This window comes from Zophobas morio, unplaced genomic scaffold (assembly GCF_036711695.1).
Source record: "Zophobas morio isolate AGI-343-1 ecotype UQ-CSIRO unplaced genomic scaffold, CSIRO_AGI_Zmor_V1 ptg000382l, whole genome shotgun sequence".
NCBI classification, from domain to species: domain Eukaryota; kingdom Metazoa; phylum Arthropoda; class Insecta; order Coleoptera; family Tenebrionidae; genus Zophobas; species Zophobas morio.
Genome location: NW_026972486.1, coordinates 33,157 through 44,083, shown reverse-complemented (window position 1 = coordinate 44,083; position 10,927 = coordinate 33,157). Strand labels below are relative to the sequence as shown.

Here is a 10,927-nt window from a genome sequence, read left to right as displayed (position 1 = left end):
TCAATCTTAGTTCTTTTCTATACAAGAGGCGCAATAGAGTTTTCTGCCGATTTACCAAAAAATTCACTCATCCTCTCCTTTTTACTGACCGAAAATGTCAGAATGCATTGTGCCGTTATATCCGGCAAGTAAATGACTATTTGAAGTTCTGATGGAAGTCAGCTCTATACCGAGGGCTGGTTTTTACGCCTCGTTATAAATTTTTCCTTCTTGAGGGCCCTAAATAACCATTTTACTACAAGTGCGCCCCATTTTCCGGGTTCTTCGACGAAGTTAGCACGAAAGGGCTTTTATGAATTATACCAACATTAAAATCTTGTAAATGACCTTTTTTATATGTAACTCGTTAAATTCCCCAATTTTTTTTTGTCATTAAGTATATGATAAATAGCGCTAATTTCAAGATAACTTTAAAAAAAACATGTTATCTTTATTCGCTTTTCAAGCTTATATATGTTCATAAGCATCCATTTTTTTTTTCTTCTTAAACTCGTAAACCGTTAGATGCAGTTCAGCAGTACCCTTTTAAAGTATTGGCCTTCTTTTATTCTGTTTAATCGTCTTCAAAGAGAACACCCAACTCTAAAGAGTTAAGAACTAATTTCTTAAGGTATTTAATTCTAACATTAGTTAATTCTTATCCTTAACGTTAATCTTTGGGTTCATTGTGTGAAAGAAGGTATCTCTTATCGTTTATAATATGGTGTTAGAAAAGTGCAATGGGCTCTCTGAGGGAGAAGTCACAAGGTTTAGTCAATTTCAGGGCCCAGGTAAAACTGAGGTGGTTAACAGTTCTTTCTTATAAAAATCCATTTGGAGCACAGAAGTCGAAGGGTTATCAAAAAATGCTAAAAAAAAGTTAAATAAGAAATTGCGTAGAGCCCAAACTAAAATTTCATACTTGGAAATAAGGAGAGAACTACGTAAAAAAAAGAGGAAAATTACTACTCTTAAAAGAAGGGAAGCACTGCAAAAAGGTTTTTTTATATTAAATAAATTATTTATTAAATTTTAAAAGTATTTTTTGTTTAATATTATAATTTACTTTAAACATTACTCGGTCAGGAGAACCTGTTAAAAAAAAGAACGTTATAAAGCGGATGGCCGATTCTATGAGTACACAAAGGATAGTAATTGACTTAAATTACGAAAACTTCATGTCTGAGAAAGTAATACTTCTCGCTGTTACTAAAATTTCTGTTCATAACTTTTCGCTTTTAGGAAAGAATGAGCCTAGCAAAACAGCTGGAATTTTGCTACAGCTCTAATAGATATAGTGCTCAGCCATTTCAACTCTACTTTACTTCTACTGTGGATATTATAGTTTCCGAAAGATTCGTTCAAACCATTCCTTATTGGCGTTCTTGGGATGTAATTTATTTTCCACTTCGCTTATAATTAAAAAGCACGTTTTACTTACTATCATAAGGTTTTTTGGAAGAATGAAAATTTTATGCATCTTTTTAAATCGGAGGATTTAGTTTACCTCACGGGCGGTCAGTTATAATCCAGTTCTCTGCCACACACATAGAAAATAATATTTTATTAGACTAGTGTCATTTTACATTTTTTAGTACAAGGCCTTGTAGAATACACAGTATTACAGACTTTTCAATAAATTTCTTCAATCTCTATTTATTTATCTAAGTAACACTTTAATTATTATTTACGCTCTATATACACATTTTTTTATAGGCCGAAAGTTTTAGGGCTGCAATAGTGAATAATTTTCTCATCATAATGTCCGCTTTGCCTATTTTTTTTAATTTTAGTGATTATTATGTTTCTTCTAGATTCACCAAACATTCTTATCGACCTGGATCCAAAAAGTGTTTATATTATTGGTGGACTCGTAGACCACAATAGACATAAGGTGCCTTGCCTTGTTATTTATAATGTGAAAACATTTTTTAGGTTAACTGAGTTTTGTTAAGTTATGATCCTGTAAAGTGCTATTCAGTATCTTTTGGGATGCTCTCCCTAACGTTACTAATATGTAAAAGGGTCTAACTTTAAGGCGAGCGGAATCTTGCGGAATTCGCCACGCTTGTCTTCCCATTGCCGAACACTTGAAGTTATCCTCTAGTAAGGTTTTAACGGTGGACCAAGGTACCTCTTGTATGAAAGGGGAATCTTTTGGACTAAAGACTGTTTTATATTGTTTCTTAGTTTTTAAAATCCTTGTGGAATTTCAAAACTGCAACGATTGGTTGGGAGCCCTTTTAGCTGTTGTGCCTTCAAGAAAGCTACTTCGCCTCAACTCTGGAGACCATCCAACGGTCGAAACAGAAAAACTTGCTTAAATTTCACCTCTGTAGTCAACCTGCTATTTCTTTCAAACTACCTCTACTTTGCTGCCCTTCAGCATTTTTCCAGGGGGTTTTTTTATTCAGGTATTGCTACTCTTTTGTCTAAAAGTTTTTTCCAATAAAGATTTCAAGGCCTTTTATTCATTATTTTGGGCCTCCCCCAACTTTATTATATAAAAACCACGCTTATGATAGTTACATCTGAAACGTAAGGAATTGTTCAGTTTTTACCTTATTTGGTTTACCGGCCTCCTTAGAAAGAAGTGAAAATATTTTTAAACATCGTTAAAGATAAAGTTATTACACTCTTCAAAGGTAAATGGGTTAATAAATATTTTTAATATGTCTACAACTCTACCTTATAATAGCTTTCTTCTCCTAATAATAAGACTGTAAAATTGTCTTTTTAAGCTTAAACTTTCTGAACACAACAATATTCGGTCTTACTATGAAACCTTATATAACACGGATTAAAATAACTTAAATATGTAAATAGGAAGAAAGGTATTTAAGCTAAGGTAATGCTTGCGATAATTTATTCATTTTATTTATTAATGGCATTTCCTGGTGAGCGAGCGAGTTAACAACGAATACACGAGCTCTCAACAGGTTTTTGGTCGTCCACAAGTGCATATAAAATTATTATCTTGATGTGTGTCTTGACGTTCACTTTAGACCTCCTAACTTAGCTTTCAACCGTCATGCTAAGAGTGCACCGTCCCATAACTTGTAAGTGAGTTCTTCCGCTAATAGGCGATTAGCATGTCCAGCCATCCGTTCGTAGAGGGCGACGATATCATTTTTAAAAATGTGGCCAGTAGCTCGATCCGTAGTTCGTGGTGAAGTGCATCTTTGCGTACGAACCATGGCGCGTTTGTTAAAAGGCCCAGCAGTTTGTTTTGTCGCACTTGAAGTGAGGACGTTATTGTCGATAAGTCATAGGCCCAAGTAGGGGATGCATCTGTCATAATCGCCGAATACACAACACCTAAAGTCTTCACTTATTGCGCAACGAAAGTTTACTTTTGCTACGTAATAGAGGATATAGCATCTTGGTCGCAGTCTAGACCTTCGCCGCCACGAAATTTACGTGTGGGAGCCACGACAATTTAGAATCTGTAGAGACCCCCAGCTAATTTATCTGAGAACGCCACGGAATCTCCATGCCGTTAAAAGTTAACCAAATCGGCAGCGCATGGTGTTTCTTCGTTATAAGAAGTACCTTGTTCTTTGCTACATTAACAGAGAGGCCCAATTGACGACACCAGCTAGCAAGCGCGTTGAGATACCATTGTAAGTACTGATATACTAAACAGGTGACTTGTACGAAGAAAAGATCATTGTATCATCGGCGTAAATGTCAACCCGCGGATGAGGGCGGGCCGGGAGAGCAGGTTGCGATAATATATTACTATTAATCAGTTGTAGGACATGGGCGAAAATTTAGTGTGTCCATAATAATAAAGATAATTTTTTACTTGTTGGGCCTCCTCAACTTATAAGCTTGCTTATGTAGATTGAACTTTTTCAGTTTAGCATACGTGTAGTATGTCAGGAGCGTTGCTTATCCCTCTTAAGTTTTTACGGCGCGTCGGCTCGGTGTTCTTATTGAGTTTCTGACAGCTCAAAGTCTTAACCTAATATGCACCTTTTTATTCTCTTTAAAGGGAACTTTTGGAGAAGTTTTTGAATGCAAAAATGCAAAGGATGAAAGTGTAGCAGTAAAACAAATAAAAATTGATTCTCAGTCCTTAGGTACATTACAATACCAGATACTATATATTTATTACAACAGAACACTTTGTAAATATGTTGTACTGTAAGATCTTCTGTTGGAAAGTTTTGAACGTAAAATTTGCACCTTAGCATGTCTATAAGAAAAGAGTCTTTTCAACTAGTTCTAGGGGTCCGCAAATAAACTTTTGAAAAGAGGTTCCGATATTAACAGCCCTTTCTAGGCTTTCCAGCGTCAAGCTTGCGAGAAGTTGCTATTTTACAAGAACTGAGACATCCCAACATTGTTCGGTAGGAGCTTAATATACAAAAACCACTTTTAACAACCTACAATTACAGGCTTATGGACGTATATCTGAGTGAGTGCATAATTTACCTTGTATTTGAATATCTTGACTGCGACCTGCGTGCCTTCTTATCTAGGACTAAAAAAACCTCTAAGGAATTGCAAAAAGTATATGTATTTGACCTCGCCAAATTTGCAGTTAATAGTCCCCTTACTACACTTAGAGCTTTTTTAAACAAATACTTAAAGCAGTGGCTTACTGCCACTCTCATTGTGTCATTCACAGAGATATAAAACCAGAGAACATACTAGTGAGTTCGGTAACTAAACAGAAAGATTCGAATAATCAGTTTGAACAGTTGTGTCTCAAAACTTAGGAAAGGATTATTAAACTGGCAGATTTCGGTCTTTCAAGGACTTTTGAAATCCCTAAGCGAACTTACTCCCCTGAGGTACTTTCCATGATTGATTTAAAGAGCTGGCGACTGGTATCTAATGGCGCTAACAGGTTGCTTCGCTTTGGTGAGGGGAACTTAGAAGTACCGATAATATATGTTTCAACTTCTAAAAAAACAGGTATCGCAGCATTGAAATTTTACTAAGCGATGGAGAATACTCAGCGGCAGCAGACATATGGAGCGGTGCGTGTGCGCTCGCAAGTGTTCTGTCCTTTCTACCCTTTGGCGTGCAAGCTATTTTTAGATACTATAAAATTATATTAACTACCTTTCCTTACTGTGCAATGTAAATCTTCATTTCTCAATAAAACTTTTAAAAGCACACTTCTTTTAGTGGGCTGTGTATTTGTGGAGCTTTGTGGTCACGACGCCCTCTTTCCCGGAAAACGATCAATGGACCAAATATTCATCATTGTGCAGTAAGCTTCGTCGTTATTCCCAGGAAAGTGATAACACATTTTTTTCTAAAGAAAGCTTGGGACCAAAAATATTAAACTTCTGCACTTGCCTTCATTTGTTTCACACTTGCCCGATGTAATAAAAAAGACAAGCTAGATTGCAACCAATACTTTTATATAGTTCGTACTAATAGTTTCCAAGTCCTTCCGGGAGGATAGTTAAAGGAATGAACGAAGTGGAAAATGATCTTCTTTTGGTAAACTCTTTATGAAATTTAACTTTTATGTAAGGGTTGATGGATTGACTAGCGTATGCTTCAATATGACGTGAAAGAGAGAATCACTGCAGGTCAAGCTCTAAGGCACCAATACTTTGACAGTTAATATTAAAAAATTTCATAGATTAACAGGATGGCGTAAAAAATTTTGTATTGTTATAACTTTTTTTTTTAATTTTACAGGCAACACTTTATGCTCAGTAAAACTGCATACTCTTATGTATATTTTTTCTGTTTTAGAAAGTGTATTATAGAGTTACTGTACGATTATAAGTGTTTTTGCTGTAAAAACCGTATGCAAAAGTTAAATACTAACTCTCAGGTACATCAAAATCATTATTAACATTTAAGTTTTTTATCACGTAAATTTGAGAAAAGTATAATGCTGGGGCTCAACATTACATACGAAATAACGTCTAGTTTTAAAAACTTTTCTTTATGAATAAGTTTTGCAAACTACTCTCGAGACTTGGTAAGCTCTTATGCCTTGACTCTAACCAATTAGTGCATCCGGTTTATATGTAAAGTGACTACGTAAAGTGAAGAAAAGTTCTCGTGTACTCCTATAATGATCAAGTAAAATAATAACACTGTAGAGAGGGATTTTAACTTTTATTTTTTAAAGAATGCACCCCGAGACAATCATTTATCACAAATTACGAGTCTCTGCAGTTCCACCGTTTTCGGTTGCTGCAAAAGATTATTAGTTTACCCAAAGTAGAGAAAGGCATAAAAAAAATTTTTTTTTAATGTTCAATACAACGAAAGTCACCTTACCTACCACTCTAATAAATTGTCCGCTATAAGCAGCAATCCAATTTGAGCGTAAAAGTTGCCTAATTTTGGGGGTTAATATAGAAGAGGTCGACAATTTTTATATGGCCGTTATTTTAGTTGGCTGCCTGGCTTTGGTGTGCCGGCCGGTGTTTCCCTGCAAAGTAATGTCTTAAAATAGGTTAATAAACAGATCTTGCGTACTTCGTACTTTTTTAAAATTGTGTTAATATTAAACTTATTTTCACTACTCTCTAACACTATTTGAGTTTAAAAACTTGACAGTTGTAAAGTTTTGCCATGTTATCAGTCATATCCACCACACCCAGAATGATTTGTGGAAACAGCTTTAAATTTTTGGCCTAAGATTTAATATTGTTAATAGTATTTTATCTGACCTTCTTAACCTCTTTCCTTTTGCCTGAGCCTTAAACTTTGGTTCTTTACTACCCCTTTAGCCCATGTAGCATACTTTTTTCAATATATTCTATCTATATAATTTTCTTTAATTATACACTTCTTTGCAGTACGATACAATTGTCATGGAGCCTTTCAGGGTAGGGAAATATATACTAGAAATATTATTTTTTACGTAGCTTAAATTTTAAATATAAAGTGAAAATGATTATTTGCCTCCTCTTTCTCCCCCAGTTTTATTTACTTTTTTAATGATTATTTTCAACCTGTCTATTTTAATTTATTAAATATGGTATCCTAGTTATTGTAAAAAAATATACTTCAGCCAACAGTATAATATCATTTCAAGTGGGGGGAAGCCTGTACCTCTAGATCGGTATCTTCGTTGATTATATAATATTTTTTACGTCTGAGAAATAATAAATTGTTAAATGTTTTCTGTGAAGATAACTTCTGGACAATAAACTAATTTAGTCAGATATACAACAGTTATTACCATACTAAACGAATTAATAGTTTTAACTTATACTCTTCATGGTGTTTTCTCAAAATCACTTGTTATCATTGTAAGCTAATTGCCCTTTCTTCCGCGAATTTCTTTACTGTTTATTCGTAAATAGCATATTAAAAACATATAATCTGCGTTATGTATAATAAGGACATTTTTTAACCTGTCCCATGTTTCAATGTTTTATATAATTTAATATAAACTGCACAATTATTATAATATTGACCTCCGGCCTTTTTAAGTAATTTCTAATAAGGCAGTACTATAATTTGTATTATGTGATATAAACCAAAAATGGGTTTACACAACATACACGTCACGCGAATTCAATTCCACAAAATTCTTCAGCACCAACTTTTTTTTTGTAGGCCTAAATTTCTAATCACATGAACTTCAATGTTATAACATGAAGGTTTTCAACATATTAAACGTATTAAATAATTACAAAAGACATTCACACATAAACGCCGACGTAGTAAACGATACGACACCTTTACTTAAAACAATTTTACAAGTTGAAGAGCATCTCTTCGTCAGAACGGCGCTTCTAACCATATTGAATGCATTATTAACCGAGACCACTGGTTAACAGTGCTCTTTCACAAACTTGTTCAATATTACAACTCTTTTATTTCCTAGCATACGTTCTCAAAAAATTGTTTATCAAAAAATTTAAAAAACTTTTGCAGTAACTTAGTGCAAGGTAGCGCATAGGGGCGGCCTACCCCGACCCGAGGAATAAAACTAAGCATCCGTTTGGAAAAAGTTTATGTTAGTAGCGCAAAACATTCCTTTGTAAAAAAGGTTTTATAATAGGCAGTGTAATCCTATGGTATATGGATTTTTAATGTACCTATATAGGAAGGTAAGAAAAAAAATCTTAGCGCTATATTTGTAGAAGGGAGCCCCATAAAAAGACATTACTAATGTTGAAACTGTGCGATATGGGTGGTCAAAGTTGCTGTTTTTCGCAGAAACGTGCGGTACTCGTGCTATAAGGCACAATAGCTAATTTGTCCGTCCTACTGATTTTCTTTTTAACTAGGACCATGGTTGCTTTGGCTCTTTTAAATTAAATTTTGCGCTTTCTCCTAATATTTGTTATTTATTAGAGTTACTACTATACTAATCAAAATTTTTAATTATAATTTTTTTATTTATTTTACCTTGTATCTATAATATGAGTATAAAAATACTCGTAGATTAAAGAAATTTACTTTCAACGGTAGTTCAGTTTACAGCACTTTTTTATAGTTATTTAATAATACTAATAAAATGTTTATGTTACAATATTTGTAGTTTTTATTAAATAATATAAATCGTTGAGTTAATGCCTGGATATTACTACTCTAACGTAATAAATAATTTTTTAAAAAAAATATAATTTCAAAAGACAATGGAGGGAATGAAAAATCCTATGCAACAGCTAAGAATAGAAAAACTTTGCCTAAATATTTGTGTGGGAGAATCGGGTGACCGTTTGACTCGTGCTGCAAAAGTTTTACAGGCTTTAACAGATCAGCAGCCCTGCTTTTCGAAAGGTGTTTATCTACTATTATTATTAACACTCTACTTATCTTTTCGATATCTAGCCACCCATACAATCCGTTCTTTTTCAATCCGAAGAAATGAGAAAATTGCCGTTCATTGCACCGTTAGAGGTAAGAAAGCGGAAGAGATTTTAAACGCTGGGTTAAAAGTTAAGGAGTACGAACTATTAAAAAAAAACTTTTCCGACACTGGAAATTTTGGGTTTGGCATCCAGGAACATATTGATCTCGGGATAAAGTACGATCCTGGCATTGGTTGGTCCTCCTATTTTTATCTTTTTTTTGTTAGTTAACATTTTTAACAGGGATCTACGGAATGGACTTTTATGTCATTATGACACGTCCAGGCTTTAGGGTTGCTAAAAAGAAACGATGCGCAGCGCGCATCGGTAAAAAACATCGGATAACTAAAGAGGATACCATGAAGTGGTTTGTACAGCACATGGACGGCACTATACGTTAAGCGTAGAAGAGATACCATATAGTAATAAAGTTGTTATTTGTGATTTTAAACATGGAGGTAAGTATTTATTATTAAAACACTGGTAGGTTTATCTGCTCTAGATAGTTTTCAACATTAACTTGGTTTTACCTTTACTGTTACACGATTACATCCTTCAATAGCTCTGTTTAGTGTAATATATTTATTCAAAGTAATTTTTAAGAAGGTATATACACCTCCTTAGGAGGCTCTTGACCGATATATATTGTATATTGGTAATTATATATTAGACTACATAGCCTCCTTTTTTAGATGTTCTATAAAGCAGGGGATACAGTTTTGTATTATATGTTTTATCGCGCAACTTTAAAAAGTAGGCTTTGTTTTAAAAACTTCATATTTACTTTTTTTCTTTATTTAAAAATTTTCTAATTAGTGGCCTTCATTTTAGTGTATAATAGAGAATAATTATATATATGAATTGTAACCTTTTATGTGAGATAAATAGGAACTATTCGATTTCCGCTTAACCTACAATTTCCTTATATTAGTTTAGGAGACCCAAATTACTTTATTGCTTTTAAAGTTTATTGTTATTTCTACTACAGTTTAAGCATATCTATAACATTTGAGCTTTTAATTTAAAAAAGCACAGTCATGTGGAATATTTGGCTTTTTAAAGTGAGTATTTTTTTGACACCGTTGGGAGCACTCAATATTAAAGGTAACGGGCTAAGCTAAAGTAAATGGATTGAAAGGACCAATAAATGTCCAGTAAATTAACGACCCATCACGAAGTATTACATAACGTTGGTCAGCTTCTGATGGGTTAGAAGTTCATAAATGGGGGCTCTCTAGAAAGAAAGGAAGGATGCTCACCTCCCTCTAGCTGCTAACGGACAATTGTACTTATAATTTACTATCTGGCCTGAAAGCAGTTAAGCTTTTCATACAACACACTCGCGTTGCTTCTTTGCCCTGCACCTTTGAAAACTGGCACTGCGTTATTCCGACATTAATGTTCCTCGAGGCTCGCTCTCCTCGCACTGTTCATGCGTGATTTACTGGGAACGAATAAGGGTGTTGTTCCTTCTAAATTTAATTTTGACTTAACCTGATGTTATTTCCAATTTTTAAGCAGTTAAGGGTAGAAATACTTTTTGCCGGGCACAGAAAAAGGTTATAATAATAGTTGTGTTAAATTTGGTAAAGACCTAGTCGCCTTACACTTGTGACAGCCATCAGTCGTAAAAGGTAAGAAACGAGTCATCTCTAAGAAAACTACCCTTTAGCAAAACAATTAAAGGTCTGCTTATAAGGGTTGATATAATGTTTTTATAATCAAGGTATTTAATGAAACGTAAATATAAGTGATTCGGTAATATTTGCATGAAATTATATTTCCGAACAGTAAGAGCGGTTAACACATTTAATAAATAACAGGCATAATAGAAGAACATAAGTCTTATAAACTTAAAAACATGAAGGAGGCTATTAATAGTATATATTGTATAAAAGAATATTTTACTGGGGAAGAAACCACAAAATCCTGCAACTATACCAAAAAGTGTTCTACTCTGTACAGTGAAAAAGATGCTAGACATAAAAATCTTACTTACAATATACTTAAAAATAATATTGTTAAAACTCAGTTTTTAACAAAGGGAGTTCAAGTGCGCTACCGGAAAATATATTTCTCAGTTTATTGTATAAATTAAAATAATAATGGGTCAATAAAGTTTTGGTTATGAAGCTCTATAATTCAAAAAAGTT

At 33.8% G+C, this 10,927-nt stretch overlaps 3 protein-coding genes across 7 annotated transcripts; all 3 read left to right on the top strand.

The window, feature by feature from the left end:
- Positions 1-235: 235 nt before the first annotated feature.
- On the top strand, positions 236-2,571 carry LOC135120480 (tRNA methyltransferase 10 homolog A-like). 4 transcript variants are annotated; one of them, XR_010278636.1, is made up of 11 exons: positions 236-318; positions 505-610; positions 680-770; positions 825-977; positions 1,066-1,169; positions 1,222-1,371; positions 1,430-1,496; positions 1,794-1,873; positions 2,004-2,109; positions 2,170-2,393; positions 2,505-2,571. XR_010278636.1 is itself a non-coding variant. In XM_064044788.1 (10 exons), the coding sequence occupies exons 3-10, from the start codon at positions 701-703 to the stop codon at positions 2,301-2,303; spliced, it is 864 nt and encodes a 287-aa protein (XP_063900858.1). In that variant the 5' UTR covers positions 236-318; positions 505-610; positions 677-700; the 3' UTR covers positions 2,304-2,418. The 4 variants fall into 4 exon arrangements, 1 of the variants encoding a protein (XP_063900858.1); XR_010278635.1 differs by having other exon boundaries at positions 677-770; XR_010278637.1 differs by having other exon boundaries at positions 677-770; positions 1,430-1,511.
- Positions 2,572-4,178: 1,607 nt separating this feature from the next.
- On the top strand, positions 4,179-5,569 carry LOC135120482 (cyclin-dependent kinase 5 homolog). Its single transcript, XM_064044790.1, has 11 exons — positions 4,179-4,215; positions 4,268-4,334; positions 4,383-4,497; positions 4,554-4,649; positions 4,707-4,781; positions 4,838-4,851; positions 4,906-4,970; positions 5,122-5,206; positions 5,258-5,321; positions 5,380-5,442; positions 5,495-5,569. Exons 3-11 carry the CDS (start codon positions 4,387-4,389, stop codon positions 5,567-5,569), a joined length of 648 nt encoding a protein of 215 aa, XP_063900860.1. The 5' UTR covers positions 4,179-4,215; positions 4,268-4,334; positions 4,383-4,386.
- A 2,625-nt stretch (positions 5,570-8,194) lies between these two features.
- On the top strand, positions 8,195-9,225 carry LOC135120472 (large ribosomal subunit protein uL5-like). Of its 2 annotated transcripts, none has more exons than XM_064044771.1 (4): positions 8,195-8,214; positions 8,556-8,703; positions 8,755-8,967; positions 9,018-9,225. In XM_064044771.1, the coding sequence occupies exons 1-4, from the start codon at positions 8,212-8,214 to the stop codon at positions 9,173-9,175; spliced, it is 522 nt and encodes a 173-aa protein (XP_063900841.1). In that variant the 5' UTR covers positions 8,195-8,211; the 3' UTR covers positions 9,176-9,225. The 2 variants fall into 2 exon arrangements, with proteins under 2 accessions (XP_063900841.1, XP_063900842.1); XM_064044772.1 differs by lacking the exon at positions 8,195-8,214 and adding an exon at positions 8,308-8,387.
- Positions 9,226-10,927: the final 1,702 nt, after the last annotated feature.